This window comes from Budorcas taxicolor, chromosome 18 (genome assembly GCF_023091745.1).
Source record: "Budorcas taxicolor isolate Tak-1 chromosome 18, Takin1.1, whole genome shotgun sequence".
NCBI lineage: Eukaryota > Metazoa > Chordata > Mammalia > Artiodactyla > Bovidae > Budorcas > Budorcas taxicolor.
This window is the reverse complement of record NC_068927.1, coordinates 57,310,548-57,331,866: the sequence shown is the minus strand read 5'-3', so window position 1 is coordinate 57,331,866 and position 21,319 is coordinate 57,310,548. Positions and strand designations below refer to the sequence as shown.

The window sequence follows — 21,319 nt, the reverse complement described above, 5'->3', positions numbered from 1 at the left end:
AAGATAGAAGATGGAATCAAAACCGATGAATGCGGGCAGTCTCTAAAAGCAATAAGAATATTGGGGGATTCATTTGGGAGTTCTCAACTTTCAAGTTTAGGGTGGGCAGGGACTCCCCTGGTGGCCCAGTGGCTAAGACTCTGTGCTCCCAAGGCAAGGGCCCCCAGGTCCAATCCCTAGTCAAGATCCAGGACAGCCAAATAAATAAGTATATATATATTTAAAATGCAGGGTGGGCATTAGGTGTTGGGGCAGCAGGAATTGAGCTCATGAAAGCTTGTGGGGTTGATTGGGATGGGTCTTGCATGGTTGGGTTTGGTGTGATTGGAGCTGAAACGCAGTAAATTAGGCAGGTGCCAGGGTTATAGCTGACATGGTGACTGTAACTGGGAATTCATGGCAGAGCCTGGGGATGGATGGGAACTTTTTCTCTTCCTCCACCCTGACCCTCACCTCACCCACCCCTGCCCAGCCCAAGAGCATAGCAGACATCACACCCCCAGCTTAGACATCTTTATTAGTCAGGATGTGGGATTTCCAAACCCAGACAGGCTGCCTCTGTCCTGCACCAGCCCAGCTGCAGAGACCTTCCCCCTAGTTCCTGGGGAGACCAGCTCCCCTCTGGAAGGCGTCAAAAGTTAGTGGCTGTCGTGGGGACCCTGGAGCCCCTGGTAAGGCAGGGGAGAGAGCCACAGCTGTGCTCCGAGTCCTCCTCCCCTAACCCGAGTCTTCCTCCCCTAACCCTCTGCGCTTAAGACGCTGCCCCTCCGGGAAGAGGGCGGCCACGTCCAACAAGGCGTCCTGGATGCGCTGGCCGAGCCGGTGGGAGTCCTGGAAGGAGAGATGTGTCACGTGCAAGAGAAGCTGGGAGAGGAGCTCCCAGAGGCTGAGAAACAAGAGGGCTGGGGTCCCTGCCCCTGGGCCTGAGGGCTGCGGGGTTTGAGCACTGGGACTCCGGGATCGTGGGCAGGCGGCGAGCTGGGAGTCTGGAATCCTGAGCTGCAGGAGGGGAGGGAGGCGGGAGTCCCGAGGGAGGAGGGGCCGGGGTGGGTTAGCCTCACCGTTGTTGTGCTTGATTTGTTGCTCGAGATGTGGAAGGTGATCACGTCATCGCCCATGAACATGTAGGACACACCGTAACCATGGTCATCGGCCTGCAGAGGGACGAGTGAGGGGAACAACACAGCCCCAGGCCCCATCCCCCCGCCATAGGTGGGAGGCCGGGCCTCCTGGTAGATCCATCTTTCAGGGCCGGCCCCCTCTTCTCTCAGGGCCCAGTTCCACTCACAGGCCCGAATCCACCACCAGAGGAGACATAGTCGGGGTAATTGTGAACGTCGAACAGGTGAATTTGCTGAACAGGAATCTGGCTGGTGGCCAGCTGCCACTGCTCCGAGTGAACCTGAGGGACAGGAGTCGGTCACGTGTGCGATAAAGACAAGCCACAGAGGCTGAACTGCCAATTTCCGTTCAACATGTGCCACTCTGCCCCGCCCCTTCCTGACGTCACCCTGTGCTCTTTCCCCTCTAGACCACACCCTTCTCTCCTTGTTCCCGCCCAAACCACGCCCCTCTCACCAACTCAAAACCCGCCCCCTCCTTGTCCCCGCCCCTAACCACGCCCCTCTCCCTTTCAACTCCTGACCCCGCTGTCTTCTAGACCACATTCTTCTCCCACTGGCCCCGCCCCTCCGCTCTGACCACGCCCCTCACATCCTTTCCATAACCGTGCCCCCCCCCCCCCCCCCCCCCCGCTCTAGGCCCCTCTTCCCTCTCCATTCCTTCCCTTTCTCTCTTGCCTGGCCTCCCTGGCGCTCTCCTCTGTTGATACCTCCGTTTTCCAACATCACCCTCCTTGCCCTGAAGTGCCTCCCTTCTCTTCTTTAACCCTTTCCCTGCTCCCAACCTGGTCCAGGAATGGAGACTGCAGGCGGAGGAACTGCGACACGACATAGAGAGCAAAGAGGTGGCGATCGACCCCCTGTCCACTCATCGCTGCCTTCAGCAGAGCTTGGTGCTTATCCACCGCCAGGCGGAACAGGGCGAGGCACTGTGCGTCCTGGGGCCCCCCGGGGAGGTCACAGGTCATGGAAAGACAGGAAGTGGGCTTACTGCTGGGGCCTGTCACACCCCCGGCCTCAACCCAGCTTGCAACTTCCCTGCAAGGCAGAGATATCAACTCCACTTCGCAGCAGGGATACAGGCACAGAGAGGGGAAGTCACTTGCCCAGGGTCACACAGCAAGGCAGAATCAGGTGGGTTCCCAGGTATCAAGGGCCCAAACTCCCTTCACTGAGCCTCAAAACAAGTAGGGGGAGAGGAAACAGAGGTGCCTGCAGGGTTCTGAGCAGAGAGATTATGTAGGGAACAGGAGGAATGATACAAATGAAAGCTACAAGGTCACACAGAGGTTAAATAAAGAGACCTACATTTTGGAAACGGGTGCCCACTCGTGTCCTCTGTGTGATCCCCATTAAAGCATATGGTACACTATGCTGAACTACCTCTCCCCCCATCAGTGAGCTCCTTGAGGTCAGAGACACGGCTTGTTCCGCCCCTGTCTCATCACAGAGCTTGGACCTCAGAAGGCGCTCCTTAAATGTTTGTAAATGTATGAATGAGAAGGTGGAAATGACCGAAGCCTCAAATGAGGCCCACACCCACTGTCTTCTCTTTGTCCTCCATGGCTCTCACAAAGTTGCAGGCCTCCCTTGTGCAAGAACGCACCGTCTCTGTGCGGCCTTCCAGGAACAAGCGAGTCATGGTGGATTCATAAGTCAGGCAGAATTGACCCCGGTCCTGGGGGACAAGGAGGACACACACCTGTCAGCCAGGCTCAGGAAGCCTTCACAGACCCGACCCACCTCTGTGTGGACCTCCAGCCTCCTTCCACCCAGGAACATGCAGTTGGGAGAGGGCTCGATGGAGCCCTTAATCAAGATGGCAGACCCACCACCAAGAAGTCATGAAAGGGCTCGACAATAAGGGTCTTGGGGGCCCAGGGGAACTGAGGTCCTGAGAGGGGGGGTAGGGTTAGGAACCCAACTGACCCGGAAGTGGGCCAGCTGCAAGGTGGTCTGGATGAAGCTGTCTGAAGAGAGATGGCAGCGTTTGATGAAACTCTTGCCGAAGTGGGAGAAGGGGAAGACGTGGCATTCAATGTTTCCAGACAAGGTCTTGGCTGCCCTCAGGGCTAGAGAGATGGATAGATGGATCTACCAGAGAAGGAGTGAGGGAGGAATGGCTGGGAGTTACAGACAGGAGGAGGTTAGAGTTGGGGCTGGTGTTGGCAGTGAAGGTCAGGATGGGACTGAGGTTTGGGGACAGGGATGGGACGGACAGGGAATGGAGCTGGGAATGAGGACTGAATTAGGGCTGGGAATGGGGTTGGGATTGGGTATAGGATGGGATATGAATGGGGGTTGTGTATGGGATGGGGCTGAGGAGGGCATGGCAACCCACTGCAGTCTTCTTACCTGGAGAATCACATGGACAGAGGAGCCTGGCGGGCTACAGTCCATGGGGTGGCAAAGAGTTGGACATGACTGAGGCCACTTAGGATGCATGGGATGAGGTTAGGGTTGAGGATGGGATTGAATTTAAGAATGGTGATGGGGAGATTTTCCTGGTGGTCCAGTGGCTAAGACTCCGTGATCCCAACGCAGGGGGCCCAGGACAAGGAACTAGATCCCACATGCCCCAGTGAAAAGACCCACCTGCCAAAAAGACCCTGCAAGATGAAACTAAGACCTGGCACAGCCAAATGAATTAATGAACAAATGAATAAACCAAAAAAGAATGGTGCTGGAGATGAAGGTGGATACGAGTTTGGGATGGAGACAAAGTTGGATCTGAGTTGGGATAGAAGTAAACTGAGGTTGAGGATGGTGTGGAGATTGGGGTTGAGCAGGGCTGGTGGAAAGAGGGTTAGTTTGGGGTTAAGGTTAGAACAGAGGATGTGGTTGGGATGCAGTTAGATTGGAGACAGGATTGGGGTTTGGGCTTGGCTTGATTTGGGATGTAGGTTTGGAATTGGGCTTAGGGATGGGATTGATTTTTTGCTTGAGACTGGGGTTGGGGATGAGATTAGAGGCAAACACAAGAATTTGGGGATGTGGAAGAAGAACCTAGAAACCCAGCCTCACCTTGTCTGGAAGGTCCCAGTGCAGCCTCTGGGGCTGGGGCAGCGAGGGGTCAGGGTGCCCCTTGCAGTGACCGTCTGCCGAGTAGCCCAGCTGAAAGCATTCTGTGGCCAGAGTGAACTGTGTGCAGATGGAAGCTGTCAGAGTCCCTCCTCCCGCTGGACCAAGCAAGGGGCATCGAACCAGGTCCCCCTTTTCTTAAGTCCCCTCTTAAGGGAGTCAGGACAATGTCTGAGAAACAGAAACCTCTGGATGGTCACAGGTGGGATCTTGGGGTCACAGTCATTGAGAGCAAGGCTAATACTAATACTCAGTTGGTGCTTACTGCCCTTGTACTTCTGACTGGTTCAAAGCATGATATGCAGAGATGATAAATGACAAGAAGTGTCTTGTAGGGTCTGAGGTTAAACTGAATTGAGAGTGTCATTTACCAATATAATCAAAGGCAAAAAAAAAGTCATTTTTAAAATAAAATATAGGCACAGAGGAATCAGTACTCAGCTAGGGCTGTTCTCAAGATCTAGAATCATCCCTCCTTCCTCTCATACATGCCTGATCCTCACCCTGGGCCCCAGCCAACCCCTCATGCAACACTACAGAAGACTGGGAACCCCATGGGATGCAGACACCACCCCCGATGGTTTAAGGACTAAATGAAACAGAGAATGGAGAGGGGCTAAGTTTCTCAGGACTGCACAGGAGCTTAAAAATGAAAGAAAATACAGCCTTTTCACTTGATGAGGCAGAAACTGAGGCTCAGAGGAGGGGAGTAATTTGCCCAAGGTCACACAGCAACCCAGAGCCAGAGGATGGTTCTGACTCAGGGTGATATGGTTGGAAGGCCTCACTCTGGTCTCAGAATATTCTGGATTTTTATTCTCACTCAGCAGCTTCTAACTCTGTCACTCTGGGCAAATCAGTTCCCTTTTCTGAGTCCCATATGCCTATTTGTCAAAGAAAGGTCATAGGGAGTTCCCTGGCAGTTCAATGGTTAGGACTCAACTCTTTCATGTGGGAGCCTGGGTTCCATCCCTGGTTGGGGAACCAAGATTCTTCAAACCAAGCAGCACAGGCCAAAAAAAGAAAGGTCATAATCCTAGATGGGCTTCCCGGTGGTTCAGATGGCAAAGAATCCGCCTGCAGTACAGGAGACCGGGGTTCAAACTCTGGGTCAGGAAGATCCCCTGAAGAAGGGAATGGCAACCCACTGCAGTATTCTTGCCTGGAGAATTCCATGGACAGAGGAGCCTGGCGGGCTACAGTCTATGGGGTTGCAAAGACTGAGCAACTAACACTTTCCCTTTTCAATCCTAGATACCCTTCTTTATTGGGTGACCCTGGTCCAGTGTCTGCCTCTCTCTGAGTCTCATTTTTCCTCTAACCTTAAGGCACCAGAGAGGAAGGTCTTTGGAAATGGTAGGGGGAGGGTGGCAGTCCCCAGGGTGGAGGACCAGCTGGCTTGCCCTACCTCCCACATGTGTCCTGAGATGGGGCAGTCAGCCCACGAGTGCTCCACGCTGAGGCCCAGCTTCCCATTGGAGAAGACGATTAGGGAGAAAGATTTGTCAAACCAGCTGCCGGGAGAGAGTTCAGAGTGGTCACCAAAGAGTCAAAGAGGCCAGGAGGGAAGTCGGGGGGCTCCCTGTGGGAACTGAGTGGGTTTTGGTTGGGAGATCTAGGAATCAGGGCTGGGGGCCTGGTGTGGGGATCCCTAAGAAGGTAGGGGTCTCTAGTTGTGGGTTCTGATCACCTCTGAAATGTATCTCAGGATCACAGGGTTCAGGGCTTTGAGAGAATATGTTTAAGTTCAAAAAAAATCTAGAAAAAATTTAAAAATTTTTCAGGGTTTACAGGTGCTGAGAGCTTAGGGAAATTCTCCCAGGAGCCTCAGAAATCAGAATGGTGCCTGGTGGGCATCTAAGAATTTATCTGAGAATCTCTAGGTAGGGGGTCCCAGGGCTGAGATCCTGAATTTGGGGCACTTGTATTAAAGTCTGAGGATTCCACAGTCTGCAGTTCTGAGTCTGAGGTCCCCAGGCTTAGGGTTTGGCTGGCGGATTCCCTGGGTCCTAGGTTTGGCACCTATTAATCCTCAGATCTGGGGTCCCTGTGTCTGCAATTCTGAGTCTGGAGTCTGGGTCTAGAGTTTCTCAAGGTCTGAGAATCCAGGTCAGGAGTTTGGCGGTCCTGAAATCTGTGGTTCTGGATCTGGGGTCCCAGGTCTAGGGGTTAACGGCCTCAGAGGTCCCCAGGTCTCAGTGCATTGGGTCTGGGGTCGCAGGTCGGGTGGGGGCCAGATCTGTGGGCTGACTCACCGGTCGTGGCCCGAGCCGGCCAGCAGGGCGTGTGCATAGGCATCTAAGGAAGCCGCAGGGTCCTCCCTGGTGAGCCCCGCGGGCTCAGAGTCCAGTGATACGAAGAAAGCGGCCCCTTCGACGGCTTCCAGGGCCTCTTGGGCCTGGGTCTTCAGAGACCTCCGCACCTGGGCCCACGTGTCCCTGCCGGAGGAGTGACTGAGTCCCCCCTCCCCCCTGCCCAGCCTCCGCCAGGCTTGCGACCTCAGGGTTCTGGCCGGGCCTCGGGCCTCCAGACCTCTGACCCTCACCTCGGAGCAGCGGTCAAGGCCGCCAGATGCTCCTCGTGGGGGCAGGCAGGAGAGGGGTCATCCAGGATTCGTTGAAACTGCTGCTCCAGGGCCCGCGGGGAAAGCAGGCGGCTTTGCGAGTGAGTCCCCACGCGGAAGAACCGACCCCGGTGGAAGACGGCCACATGTCGGCTGTCACGGAGGTGGCGAATGTGATCTGGGGTGGGGGGGATACGTTGTAAGAATAAGGGCTGTGCTCGCTTCGGCAGCACATATACTAAAATTGGAATGATACAGAGAAGATTAGCATGGCCCCTGTGCAAGGATGACGCGCAAATTCGTGAAGCTTTCTATATTTTTAACAAAGGAAACTATAAGCAAGGTGAAAAGACAGCCTTCGGAATGGGAGAAAATGATAGCAAATGAAGCAACTGACAAACAACTGATCTCAAAAATATACAAGCAACTCCTGCAGCTCAATTCTAGAAAAATAAACGACCCAAGCAAAAAATGGGCCAAAGAACTAAATAGACATTTCTCCAAAGAAGACATACAGATGGCTAACAAACACATGAAAAGATGCTCAACATCACTCATTATCAGAGAAATGCAAATCAAAACCACAATGAGGTACCATTTCACACCAGTCAGAATGGCTGCGATCCAAAAGTCTACAAGCAATAAATGCTGTCGAGGGTGTGGAGAAAAGGGAACCCTCTTACACTGTTGGTGGGAATGCAAACTAGTACAGCCACTATGGAGAACAGTGTGGAGATTCCTTAAAAAACTGGAAATAGAACTGCCTTATGACCCAGCAATCCCACTGCTGGGCATACACACCAAGGAAACCAGAATTGAAAGAGACACGTGTTCCCCAATGTTCATCGCAGCACTGTTTGTAATAGCCAGGACATGGAAGCAACCTAGATGTCCATCAGCAGATGAATGGATAGGAAAGCTGTGGTACATATGCACAATGGAGTATACTCAGCCATTTAAAAGAATACATTTGAGTCAGTTCTAATGAGGTGGATGAAACTGGAGCCGATTATACAGAGTGAGGTAAGCCAGAAAGAAAAACACCAATACAGTATACTAACACATATATATGGAATTTAGAAAGATGGTAACGATAACCCTGTATGTGAGACAGCAAAAGAGACACAGATGTATAGAACAGTCTTTTGGACTCTGTGGGAGAGGGAGAGGGTGGGATGATTTGGGAGAATGGCATTGAAACATGTATAATATCATATAAGAAACGAATCACCAGTCTAGGTTCAATGCAGGATACAGGATGCTTGGGGCTGGTGCACTGGGATGATCCAGAGAGATGGTATGGGGAGGGAGGTGGGAAGGGGGTTCAGGATTGGGAACATGTGTACACCCGTGGCGGATTCATGTTGATGTATGGCAAAACCAATACAGTATTGTAAAGTAAAATAAAGTAAAGTTTAAAAATTAAAAAGAAAAGAATAAGGACCTTTGTTAGCCACTCACCAAGTGGCTTGCGGGTACCCTTACTGTCCCATTTGAGCGAAGAGGAAACTCAAGCTCAGAGAGGGTAATAACCTCCTCAAGGTCACACAGCTTGAGAGTTATGGAGCTGGGATTTGAACCCTGGTAGGCTGGCTCCAGAGAGTGTGTTCTTAGCCCCTATACTGTTCTACCTCTATCAACGAGAGGGGTAGAGGGGGCTCACCTCTGTGGACCCCGGGAATTCGCGTGGTGTTGAATATCTTCTCATACTGGGCAGAGCACAAGGGTCGCATTCCCATCAGCAAAGTCTGCAGGAGATCACAGCTCGTGACCTGCCTCCCAGGACCCAGGTGTTGGCCACACATTTCAGGACCACAGCCTCTGTCCCCAGCCCACAGGGGCAGCCCTCTTACTGGCAGGATCTCCTGGCGGTCCAGGCGGTGGCGGTACAGAAGGAGGGCATGGACTGCGTTGCCCGCACGCGCTGCCTGCACAGGAGTGGGTGTGACGTACAGGAAGTCCTGCGGGCCAGGCCAAGCCAGAGCAAAACACCTGCGGTCAGGTTTGTGCAGGATGGAGGCACTGACCTCAAACACAGGTCTTGATCCCAACAGGTGGGATGGTGAATTCCAGACTGTGATTGGGGTCACTGACTCTAAACCCCACATTCTAGCCAGACATCCCGACCCTAGACCCAGGGAACTATGAACCCCATCCCTTGCCCTCTTCCTAACCTCCATCTCCCCTTCTTACCATCAGGTAATAGTTGCTGTTCACCATCAGTGAGTTCCTGGAGCGCAGGTATACAAATTCTTCCCACCAGTCACTGACCTGGGAGTGGGACAGAGAGACACACAGCTGGGGTGGTTGGGGTCAAGGGAGGGGGGAAATGAGGGGGTGGTTCCTCCAGACTTTGCCATGTCAAATGGGGAGCGTGGAGCTCAATGAAGCAGGCATCAAGATAGGTAACTAGCAATAACTTAGATGTCCATCCATGGGGGACCAGTTAGCTAAACTGTGAAACCCTCACGTTATGGAATAACATAGCTGTTTAAAAAGAACAAGTTACATCTATATTACTGACAGAGAATGAGCACCAAGAAAGCTGCGCAGTGAAAAAGGATAGGCACACAACAAGACATGTGAAATGATCCCATTTTATTAAAAAAAAAAAAATTCTACTAAGACCCAACCTGTCCATCAAGTGGATGAATAGACAGTGTGGTCTATCTATACAACAGACTGTTAGTATAAAAAGGAATGAGGCTCTAATTCTTCAGAGTGACAACACCAATGAACCCTGAAAACACACTAAGTGAAATGAGTCAGACACAACAGGACTAATAGTGTATGATTCCACATCTACGAAAAGTCTAAAATAAGCCAATTCATAGAGACAGAAAGTAGAATAGAGGTTACCTGGGGCTTCAGAGAATGGGGACAGGAATTTTTAAAAAATATTTAGGGACTTCCCTGGTGGTCCAGTGGTTGAGAATCCATCTTCCAATGCAGGGGATGTGGGTTCAATCCCTGATCAAAGAACTAAGATTCCCACATGCTTCGGGGCAACCAAGCCTGTGCGCCACCACTACTAAGCCCGTGGGCCACAACTAGAGAGAAATCTATATGCCGCAACAAAAGAACCCACATGCCACAACTAAGACCGACACAGCCTAACAAGTACATAAATATTTTAAAAATGTTTATTCTACTTATTTGTTTGGCTGTGCTGAGTCTTAGTTACGGCATGTGGGATCTAGTTCCCTTACCAGGAATCGAACCCAGGTCCCCTGCATTGGGATCGTGGAGTCTTAGCCACTGGACCACCAGGGAAATCCCTGGGATAGGAATGTTTTCCCTATGGGCACAGAGAGTTTCTGTTTGAAAAAAGCTCTAGAGATAAATAGTAGTTATGGTTATACAACATTGTGACTATACTTATTAGTACCACTGAATTGTACACTGGAAAATGGTTACAATGGCAAAATTTATATTATGTACCTTTGAATCACAATTAAAATTATATATGATATTTATGTTATGTGGCTTCCCTGGTGGCTCAGACGGTAAAGAATCTGCCCGCAATGCGGGAGACCTGGGTTCTATCCCTGGGTTGGGAAGATCCCTACAGAAGTGAATTGCAGCCCACTCCAGTATTCTTGACTGGAGAATCCCATGGACAGAGCAGCCTGGTGGGCTACAGTCCATGGGGTCACAACATTGTGACTATACTTAGTACTACTGAATTGTACACTGGAAAATGGTTACAATGGCAAATTTTATATTATGTACATTTGAATCATAATTAAAATTATATATATTTATGTTATGTGTGTTTATATACTATATATTAAACATGTAGTATGATATAACATGTTATATTATTAAATATATTAAAATATATTATAAATAAAATATATATACCTGAAGAATATCTATATAACCCTGGGTATCAATATATGTATACATACACTCAGAAATGACTCTGACCAAAGTGTTTCTCACAGGCAATGGTGGGAGGGACAAGAATTAACAGGGAGGTGGTCAGAGATTTTTAGTGTTTTCTAGATATTTTCCTTCCTTGTTATTAAGGTTATTTTTTAAAAATATATTTAATTATTTATTTATTTTGCTGCACTGGGTCTTAGTAGTAGCCCATAGGATCTTTGGTCTTCCTTGTAGCATTCGGGATCTTTTAAGTTGGTGGTATCGTACATTTCCTTAAACTTAGACCAGCCAGGATGTAGTTGTTGTTCCCTGGGAATAGGCAACATATTCTGGAAAAATCCAGAAGTTTCCAGCAAATGGTAGAAAAGTTCTATACCTTGATCTAAGTAGGGGTTATCTGGTTATATACGTACATAAAACTTTAGCTGAACAGGTAAGACTTGTGTGCTTTACTATATGTATAATATTGTAACATTATGTCCATGTGATGCAACAGTATATGTAAGTGATGTCTCTGCATTGCGTCTTAGTTGCTGCACGCAGGATCTTCATTCCCCCAGCCAGAGACTGAGCCAGTGTCCCCTGCATTGGAAGGCAGATTCTATAAACACTGGATCACTAGGAAAGTCCCTAAGGGAGCTCTTTTTAATATACACCTGTTACTCAAGGTCGTTATGTCCTATAAAGTGGCAGTGAACGCTGATTAGCCAACACTGAGCCATTTTTACAAAGGGAAATACAGGGTCAGGTTCCTTCCGCTCTTGTTTCACCTCAGCTAGGAATGTGCACTTCAAGCCAAGTCAAAATTTTTGCAACGTTGCACAACTCTCCAAATGATCATGAAAGTGCCGCGTGTACTGATTAGGGGTTACAAATATAAGTAGAAGAATCTCAAACACAGAATGTGTGAATAATGAGGATTGATCTGTATAAGTGATAAGAAAGCATTGTGTTAGACTTAATTCTTTTTCTTTTCTTGTCCATAAGGTAATGGTGCATGTTACAACTGACAGTGCCTTAGAGGTATAATGAAATGTATCAATTAAATATGTATATGGTGTGTATATATATTATTTATATAACTATACATGTACATTATATTTATACATTATATAATTATGTTATTTAAGTGTTTTATATATATATATATTAAGAATGGAATCTAGTCCAAGAACATGAAGTAAAAAAAACCCTCTAAAACTAAGGCTTGCATAGGAAAGAATGAAATACTGCTATCTGCAGCAACATCAGTTCAGTCACTCAGCTGTGTCCGACCCTCTGTGACCCCATGCACTGCAGCACGCCAGGCTTCCCTGTCCATCACCAACTCCTGGCGCTTGCTCAAACTCATGTCCATCGAGTCAGTGATGGAGACTACCATACTAAGTAGTCAGACAAAGACAAGTGTTATATGTTATCACTTATATGTGGAACCTAAAAAAAAATAACATCTATTTCTTCTTCACTACCTCCAGCACATCACATGCTGCCTGACGGCTATTTATGGCTTCCTACAGAATGGGAGACCTGGAAGCCGCTTACAGGGCAATTCGCTGCCTGGTTCTATGCCTCAGATTCTCAAGGAGTTTAACTCCAAGTGCGTTCTAGGACCCTAGTTCCTGAAATCAGATGGAAGTACGTTTAGGGCAGGCGTCTGTGCACACAGAAGGCAGAGGAAAAGAACTATTCTAGGGGAAGGCTTAGAGTCTGTGGCCACCAGGGGAGGGGCTGAAATGTTGGAAAGGGCCGGGAATTCCGACTTAAATACTAGAGGGTTCGGGGTGGAGTTCTCGATGTGGGCAGGTCCCGGAGGCGGAGCTAGATCATTGGAGACCCAGTCTCCGAATGTGGGAGCCTGGCGGATGGGGCCTAAAATGTTAGTACAGGATGGACGGGGTTCAAAATATTGGAGAGGTGAGGGGAGCTCAGAATATTGGAGCATCTTGGGCTGGGTTTAAACTATTGAAGCGTGGGGGCGGGACTCAATGGGGCACATCTGGAGTGAAGCGCCAATCGCCGCCGGGCCTGGGGTTGTGGGCGGGGCGTAGGGCGAGACGTGGAACTCGCAGGGTTAGGGGCCCCGCTTCAGAAGCTTCGCCTACAGGATGCTGTACTCACGTAATTGGACGCCCACCAGGACTTGAGCTGCAAGTACCACTGCAGCAGTGAGGCCTGCAGCTTCAGGAATTCCTGCGCTACGCCCGAGGTCCAGTCGAAGTCCTTGTCGGAGAGGACGGGTCGGACAGACTCCAGATACTGAGGGGCACGGAGGGGAAGAGGGCAGGTCCCATAGACAACCCCCCTACCCGCTCGGCAGCCTCCCTCCCCATCCTGGAGTACCTGGCCCACCTTGCGCACGGTGTCCTGGACGGAGGGCACAGGCTGGCGCGGCAGAGAGCGCTGGTAACTGAAGAGCATTGGATGGCGGCCGGAGAAGATGCGCACCAGGGCCTGGTGGGGAGCAGGAATTAGTGGTTCATTAAACCCCTCACTGCAGCCCGGGGCCAAGGTGCTGGGGGGCGGGGGGCGGGGCGCGGCGCGGCGAGCGTGGCACTCCACAGAGAACAGGGCAGAGGGGGCTTGATCGAGGGCTCTGCCTCTCCCATACCAGCCAGGTCTTGGTGGGCGAGGACATGGCTCCGTGGGGTTCGAGGAGCCATCCGTGGTAGGACAGAAGTAGCCTCAGGGCCACATGAAGAGTGAAGATCAGAGCTCCCCACAGACAGGACGCAAACAGCGCGGCCGCCAGGACCCCCCGCAGCCTGTGATGCTGTCCACCCCTGGGGTCGGGTAGACAAAAAGAGAACAGGGCAGCGTCTCCTGGCCTCAGAATATCCCTCCCCTCCAGCCCTACCCAGCGCCTGCTGTTCCTAACACTCTCTGACTCTGATCTTTTGGCTGTTGGAGGAATATCCTGTAGAATTAGAGTCGGTCAGAAAAAGTCCAGTTTCCTCACTTGTGAAGTGCTAGAGGTGTGATTCTCTCTTGGTGTGCCCACCATCTCCCCTCAGGAACATGGAGACACCAAGTTTCTAAAATCACATCCCATGGAAATTGGTAGGAGGCTAACAAATGCGAGCTGGTATTTCTATTGAAATATACGAGATATCAGGTATAGCTGATATCTGAGCTATTTCCTGATAGCTCAGTTGGTAAAGAATCCGTCTGCAATGTAGGAGACACCATTTCGATTCCTGGGTTGGGAAGATCCCTTGGAGAAAGGAAAGGCTACCCCCTGTATTCTGGCCTGGAGAATTCCATGGACTGTATCATCCATGGGATCGCAGAGTCTGGCAGACTGAGCTACTTTCACTATCAGTTCAGTTCAGTTCAGTTCAGTCGCTCAGTCGTGTCCGACTCTTTGCGACCCCATGAACTGCAGCACACCAGGCCTCCCTGTCCATCACCAACTCCCGGAGTTCACTCAGACTCACATCCATCGAGTCAGTGATGCCATCCAGCCATCTCATCCTCTGTCATCTCCTCCTCCTCCTGCCCCCAATCCCTCCCAGCATCAGAGTCTTTTCCAATGAGTCAGCTCTTCTCATGAGGTGGCCAAAGTACTGGAGTTTCAGCTTTAGCATCATTCTTTCCAAAGAAATCCCAGGGCTGATCTCCTTCAGAATGGACTGGTTGGATCTCCTTGCAGTCCAAGGGACTCTCAAGAGTCTTCTCCAACACCACAGTTCAAAAGCATCAATTCTTCGGCGCTCAGCCTTCTTCACAATCCAACTCTCACATCCATATATGACCACTGGAAAAACCATAGCCTTGACTAGATGGACCTTAGTTGACAAAGTAATGTCTCTGGTTTTGAATATGCTATCTAGGTTGGTCACAACTTTTCTCCCAAGGAGTAAGCGTCTTATTATATCATGGCTGCAGTCACCATCTGCAGTGATTTTGGAGCCCAAAAAAATAAAGTCTGACACAGTTTCCACTGTTTCCCTATCTATTTGCCATGAAGTGATGGAACCAGATGCCATGATCTTCGTTTTCTGAATGTTGAGCTTTAAGCCAACTTTTTCACTCTCCTCTTTCACTTTCATCAAGAGGCTTTTGAGTTCCTCTTCACTTTCTGCCATAAGGGTGGTGTCATCTGCATATCTGAGGTTATTGATATTTCTCCCGGCAATCTTGATTCCAGCTTGTGTTTCTTCCAGTCCAGCGTTTCTCATGATGTACTCTGCATATAAGTTAAATAAGCAGGGTGACAATATATAGGCTTGACGTACTCCTTTTCCTATTTGGAACCAGTCTGTTGTTCCATGTCCAGTTCTAACTGTTGCTTCCTGACCTGCATACAGATTTCTCAAGAGGCAGGTCAGGTGGTCTGGTATTCCCATCTCTCTCAGAATTTTCCACAGTTTATTGTGACCCACACAGTTAAAAGCTTTGGCATAGTCAATAAAGCAGAAATAGATGTTTTTCTGGAACTCTCTTGCTTTTTCGATACCAGATATCAAATTATACCCCGAAGCAGAGGTTCTCAATGTGTGGCCCTTGGACCAGCAGCATCAGCACCATTTGGCAGCTTGTCAGAAATACAAATTCCTGGGCCCCAGGCCCAGCAATCAGTGTTTTAGCATGTCTCCCAGATAACTCTAATACAAACTCAAGTTTAGGAATGGCTGATCTAAAGATACAGTAAGTCAATATGTTTGCAAAGTTGCAATAGGACAGATTGTGAGCAAATCCCACCTGGAGGACTTGAAGGGAGTCACTTACCCTCTTTTGGTAAATCTAGCCTTCCTGGAAATTTCTACTTCCGATCCTAGATCTGCCCTTTCAGGCTATCTGCAACTTCACCTACATCTGGTTTCCAGACAACAATAATCATTCAACTACTCCCATTTAATAACCTCCTAGTGAGTGAGTGTCCGACTCTTTGCGACCCCATAGACTGTAGCCTAACCAGGTTCCTCCATCCATGGGATTTTCCAGGTAAGAATGCTGGAGTGGGTTGCCATTTCCTTCTCCAGGAGATCTTCCCGACTCAGGGACTGATACCGTCTGAGCTGCCAGGGAAGATCCTAGGACCTCCCAGTATTGTACTCTACATCCCACATGCGTGATTTTGTTTAATTCCTCCAACCACCCTAAAAACCAGTCATTGGATTGGCCCAAAAGTTTGTTTGTGTCGTGAAGCCCCTGACACCAAGAACAGTGAGGTCTCTTGCCTAAGACCACACAACTGTAGATTAGCAGAACTCATACTTCTGTTAGTATATATAACCATACCTCACCTTTGTCTAGTTTGCCAACATTCCCTTTAGCAAGAAGCAGCCAGGACGGAAAATGTGCAGAGACAATAGAGGAAATCACCTCCCTTTACTTGATGCTTTACCTTTATTAATCTGACCCCAGGTAAGTCTTAGAGGTTACTTTCCTTAACAGGCACACACGCTGATACAGAAATGTCCTGGGTGGAGGGCAAGGGGTTAGGAGTTTACTGGGTTGAAGTGGGGAACCTCACCAGTCTGGCAGAGACTCTTTGATCTTCTCCATCAGTCCTAAGGAAGGATCCAGCTGGAGGAAGCAGGCAAGTTGAATTGCACTGAAGAGGAAAAGCCAGCTGAGGGGGCTAGCAGGGAACACGCCTGTGAGAAAGTCGTTCTGTGGAGAGGAAAGGTCACCTATTCAATCAGTTATCCCATCTGCTAAGCACCACTCTTAGATGTTGACTCAGCATTGAGATGCGTGCCCAAGATACCGTGACGAACAAACAGATGTGGGTCCTGCCCCCAAGGAGGTCAGACCAGAATGCAATGAGTGCTCATGGCGATAGGATAAGGCAGGTGGCTCAGGCTGAGGGAGTCAGGGAGGGCTCCCGGAGGAGGGGTTACTCTCAGGCAGGACCCTGAAGGTGAGACTGTCAAAAAGGCAAAACAATTGCCAGGATACAGCAGGGTCCAGAGCTCAGGGGCCGGCCTTGGAATGAATGAGGAATGAATGAAAATGTTGGGTTGGGATTCCCTGGTGGTCAAGTTGGTAGGATTCCTCGCTTTCCCTGTCATGGTCAGGGTTCAATCCCTGGTTAGGGAACATCCCACAAGCTGCTGGGTGACTAACCAAACTCCCAACTCCCAGGGAAGCGATAACTAACATTTAATGAGTGCTGACTACATGCCAGGTGCCATTTACAAGTATAAACTTTTTTTTTTTTTTTTTTTTTTTTGCCAAACTGTGTGGCTTACGGGAATTTAGTTCTCTGACCAGGGATCAAACCTGTGCCCCCTGCAGTCTTCCAGAGAAGCACACAGTCGTAACCACTGGACCGCCAGGAAACTCCCAGAGATCGTGGTTTAGACCTTGGGCTCTGGAGTCCCCACCCTCTGGGCTCAAATCTCTGCTCTGTCACTACCTAGCTGAGTGACTGCAAGCACGTGACTTTACCTCCGTGTCTCAGTTTCCTCATCTGTAGAATGGGAACAATCCAAATTTCAGTACTTGGCTCATAGGGCTGTCACGAGGGCTGGATGAGGAAATGTCATTCCACAAAGGCTTAGTGCAGTCCAACAGCAGTGACAAGACAGCAAGATTCCTGCTCTCATGGGGGATAGAGACAACACCTACATAAATACAGGCTTTAGTGGGATGAGTCAGATGGCAAGAGGTGCTATGGAGAAAATGAAGCAGAGGGCTGGGGGTGGGGTAGGGTGGTGCAGGGTGGTCAGTTGCACAGCTCAGAGTCAGGCACACCATAGGAGCTCAGTAAATATTACCATGTCCTCTTTGTTGCTAATCTTCTCACTGGGGATTTATTTACTGGGCAATCTCCCTTTGGCTTGGCAGAAGGAGGTTACTGGCGAACCTGGTTATTTTTGTTGTTTGGTTTTTCTTTTTTTTAAAAGATGTTTTCAGTGCTTCTATCTGGGGCTCTAGATTGCAATAGAACAGGGGCTTCCTAATATCAGAAAATTTCTCTATAGCATTTCCCAAGTACCAGGAGCATCGTTAAATCATTTCGTCCCCCTGTCACACTCAGTAAGATAGTAAGTATTCGTATCTCCATCATATGGGTGAAGAAACGGAGGCGACAGGAAGTTTGAAGAACTTGTTCCAGGCCACATGGCCAGGAAGTGGTAGAGGCATGATTTGAATCCAGGTCTCCTGGCTCCAGAGGGCACTGTCAATCACTCAAACCAGCCAGATGAGGGTACCATACTCTGAAGTATGCTATATCTGAGAATTTCATATCCATTTGGAAACCGTCTCAGGCAACACTCTAATCTCCTGCCAATGAACCACCTACACCAAAGCCACATGCCTGGCCCAAGTGACCCTCTGCGTGTAATTCACAACAACTCTTGGGCATCAGTACTGAAACCATGTTCTGGAAAAGCAGCCCAGGATAGTGAGGAGTCAGCACGGGCTCCAGAGCCAGACTTCTAATTCTTCCAGGTGTGCCTCTGCTTCTGCACCGTGGCAGCTGTGTGACCTGGGGGAGGTGAAAACATCTCTCTGAGTTTCTGTTTCCTCATCTGTAAAATGGGACTAATGACGGGCTTCCCTTCGAAGGCTCTAAATGAGGGAATTCCCTGGTGGTCCAGTGGTTAGGACTGCCATGGCCAGGGTTCAATCTCTGATTAGCTGATTAGGGAACTAAGACCTTGCAAGTCACTCAGCATGACAAAAAAAGAGGTCTTAATGAGAACCAGATGAGCAATATATTCAAAGGCTTTGCTTGGCATACAGCCTGAGACCTATTACTATCTATCATGGTTTTAGAAATGAGGAAGCCAGAGAAGTTACTCACACGCCGGAGGTCACACAGCACCTGTGCGGTATGTAAGATAAGAACGGCGATGCTGGAGTGGTGACTTCTGTGGGTCAGGCCTTCTCCGAAGGCAACGAATGGTTACAACAGTCCCTCAAGACAGGGACTGTCAAGATTCCCTTTTTTTAAGTGAAGAAATTCAGGCTTAGCAATGAGTCTATGGAATTACAGCTCTGGTGTTGCTGAGGGCACAGCCCTCACCTTGGGACCCAGTTCCAGGAGCTACGGCTTCAGGGTGGTTCCTGGGGTCCCCGAATGGAAAAGAAGGATGTGAGAACTCCAAGTGACCATCAGGGCGAGAGGCAGCTATGTGACTGAAAGGAAAGAGGCACTATGACCATTATCAGTTATACTAATATGAGTGTCTGGTGGGGGCCACTGACCATCAGTGACATTTGAGTCAGAAAGGAGTTTCAGAGCTGACTCGAATACAGGCGTTACAGTTAAAATTTTTCGACATAGCAACACCAATTCAAATCCGTCTATAGGCATAGAAGTCAGAACGGTGATTGCTTTGCAGCAAGGGCGAGGTAAGGGGTATTGGTGGGAAAGGGGCTCTAAGGAACATTCTAGAATGATTGATGGCTGTGCTGTTTTGTTGGGGAGTTGGTTACATAGGTATTACCGCAGTTACAAAGATACTACAAAATTCAAGGTCTGTACACTTTAAAAATCCTCATTCTTCTGTATATAATTACATCTTAGTTTAAATACCTATTTATGTGTGTATATATGTGTGTGTTTATCTTTTAAACCACAAGTTAACACTTTAGTTGCTGGATTGGCCTGAGGCCCAAGGGTTCCCAGGGGTAGGGCTGAAAGGGGTTTTCTGGGGGTTTGGGTTAGTGGCTATTTACTCACTGGAGCAGATACATCTCTATTTTAACAATCGTTTTAACAACCAATATGGCCATAGATGTGCTATCCAGCCTGCTCAAATGTTCCAGCTTCCAAAGAGAACCCTGGGCTGCCCCTGGGTTGTACTCTAACACCTCCATGCTCCCTCTTCCCTGCCTACGTTATCGTCCACTATAGAACGTCACCATCTGACATACTCTATGTTTTGAGTACTTATCTTCCCCATGAGGAAAGGACTCTGTCTGTCTTGCTCCCTGCCATGTCCTCAGGGCCCCAAATGGTGCCAGGCCCTTCACATAATGCTCCACAGATATTTGGCAAATGAAGAACCATATTATAATCCAAAGCTAACACTCAGAGGGCTTCCCTGGTGGTGCAGTGGTTATGACCCCTCGCTTCCACTGCAGGGATGTGGGTTCAATCCCTGGTCGGGGAAGTTCCACGTGCCTTGTGCTCAATCATGTCCAACTTTCTGTGACCCATGGATTGTAGCCCACCAGTATCCTCTGTCCCTGGAATTTTCCAGGCAAGCATACTGGAGGGGGTGGCAATTTCCTTCTCCAGGCCACATGCCTCAAGGTGCAGCCAAAAAAAAGCTAACCTTCAGCACTTGCCATGGGCCAAGCACTTGACTCAGGGCTTGCATGCGAGAGTTTGTTTAATCCTTGCAACTGTGCCGTGAGGGAGGTGCTACCATCACTCTTGTTTCACATGTGGGGATACTGAGGCTCAGAGAGACGCGCTTGCCCAAGGCCACACAGCTAGTCAGTGGCAGAGTCAGGACTCAAACCCAGTCCTGGTAGACCACAAAGGCATTCAAGACCTGTGTTCACAGAGAGGGTGTGGCCAGCAGGGAGATTCCATGAGCCCATGCTAAGTCACTTCAATCATGTCCGACTATGTGACCCAAGGACTGTAGCCCACCAGGCTCCTCTATCCATGGGATTCTCCAGGCAAGAATACTGGAGCGGGCTGCCATTTCCTTCTCCAGGGAGACTCCATAGATGGTGCCAGACTTCTAGAACTGCGGACCCTGGGGCTGACACAGGTTCTAGGTGGATGTGAGCATTCTAAGGCATTCTAGGGCAAAGGCAAGAAGTGTGAGTTTGGGATCCAGTCGGTGGAGGTTCACATTTCAGAACCAGAGGGAGGGTGTGCCACCTACTGGAGAGGGTACTGGGGGCTCAGAGCAGGGGCAAGGAGGTGGTGCAGAGAGCCAGTGGGCAAGGGAGCCTTCAGGACTGAGGTGTGGGCTACCCAAGTCGTTGATCAGGCCATGGGGTTCTGGAACAGGGAGCATCTCGTTTAGAGCCTGGAGATGAAAGGGAAAGGTGAGAGGTGCACCACAGGTAAGGGGACTGACTGAGTTCTAGAAATTGGGGTGGAAGTTGTGGGTGTGGGTGGAGTGTAAAGAACGACCAGGAAGTGGGTACCACAGGTGAATGGCAGTTCTCCTAGGTGACGTTGAGGAACCCAGCAGTGAGCCACAGAGAATCCGGAATTGGCTTTAAGGGGTCTTGGAAGTGGACATGAAAACTCCCCGAAGCGGGACCACCCGGGGTGCTGGGAAGGGAGCCTCGCGTATAGCGGAAACAGGTAACTGGATTTCCGGAAGGAAACGGCGTCGCAGCCCTTCTCACCCAGAAACGGGAGAGATGCCTTTTCCAAGAGCGCAGTCCGGAGAGGCAGATCTCCTGCAACACCGGGGCACCGAGCTCCACTTCCCCCGCGTCCGAAGTCAGTGAGGGTCGGAAGCCCACCGCCTGGTGAGCTTCAGCCATGTCAGGCTACAGCCCTGGGAGGAGGACAGAGGGTCATTCCTCAGACCCCCAGCCCCTTCTCCGCAGACCCAGGAATGTAGGAGGCCAGCTCAGCCTTCCCTAACACCTGAGGGGTCTTGAGGGTCCTGGCCGTAGACTCCAGTGTTAGGGGCACTTCAGCCGGGGACCTCTGTGAACACACAGAAAGGCAGGGCGGATAATTGGCGTTAACCCCTTTTGTGGCTATTCTGAGAACGTGGTGCGGGGA

General features: G+C 49.8%; 1 protein-coding gene and 1 non-coding gene across 2 annotated transcripts; one reads left to right on the top strand and one right to left on the bottom strand.

Moving 5' to 3' along the window:
- Positions 1 to 504: 504 nt before the first annotated feature.
- On the bottom strand, positions 505 to 21,072 carry CPT1C (carnitine palmitoyltransferase 1C). The gene is made up of 18 exons (XM_052656247.1): positions 20,932 to 21,072; positions 16,130 to 16,269; positions 13,262 to 13,433; positions 13,003 to 13,104; positions 12,772 to 12,909; positions 8,959 to 9,036; positions 8,619 to 8,726; positions 8,429 to 8,513; positions 6,748 to 6,943; positions 6,458 to 6,640; positions 5,611 to 5,716; positions 4,146 to 4,262; positions 3,051 to 3,215; positions 2,665 to 2,799; positions 1,907 to 2,059; positions 1,289 to 1,402; positions 1,062 to 1,154; positions 505 to 831 (listed from the first exon to the last, which is right to left on the bottom strand). The coding sequence occupies exons 1-18, from the start codon at positions 21,070 to 21,072 to the stop codon at positions 718 to 720; spliced, it is 2,340 nt and encodes a 779-aa protein (XP_052512207.1). The 3' UTR covers positions 505 to 717.
- On the top strand, positions 6,980 to 7,086 carry LOC128064247 (U6 spliceosomal RNA). The gene has a single exon (XR_008200964.1). It is a non-coding gene; the product is annotated as a U6 spliceosomal RNA (small nuclear RNA).
- Positions 21,073 to 21,319: the final 247 nt, after the last annotated feature.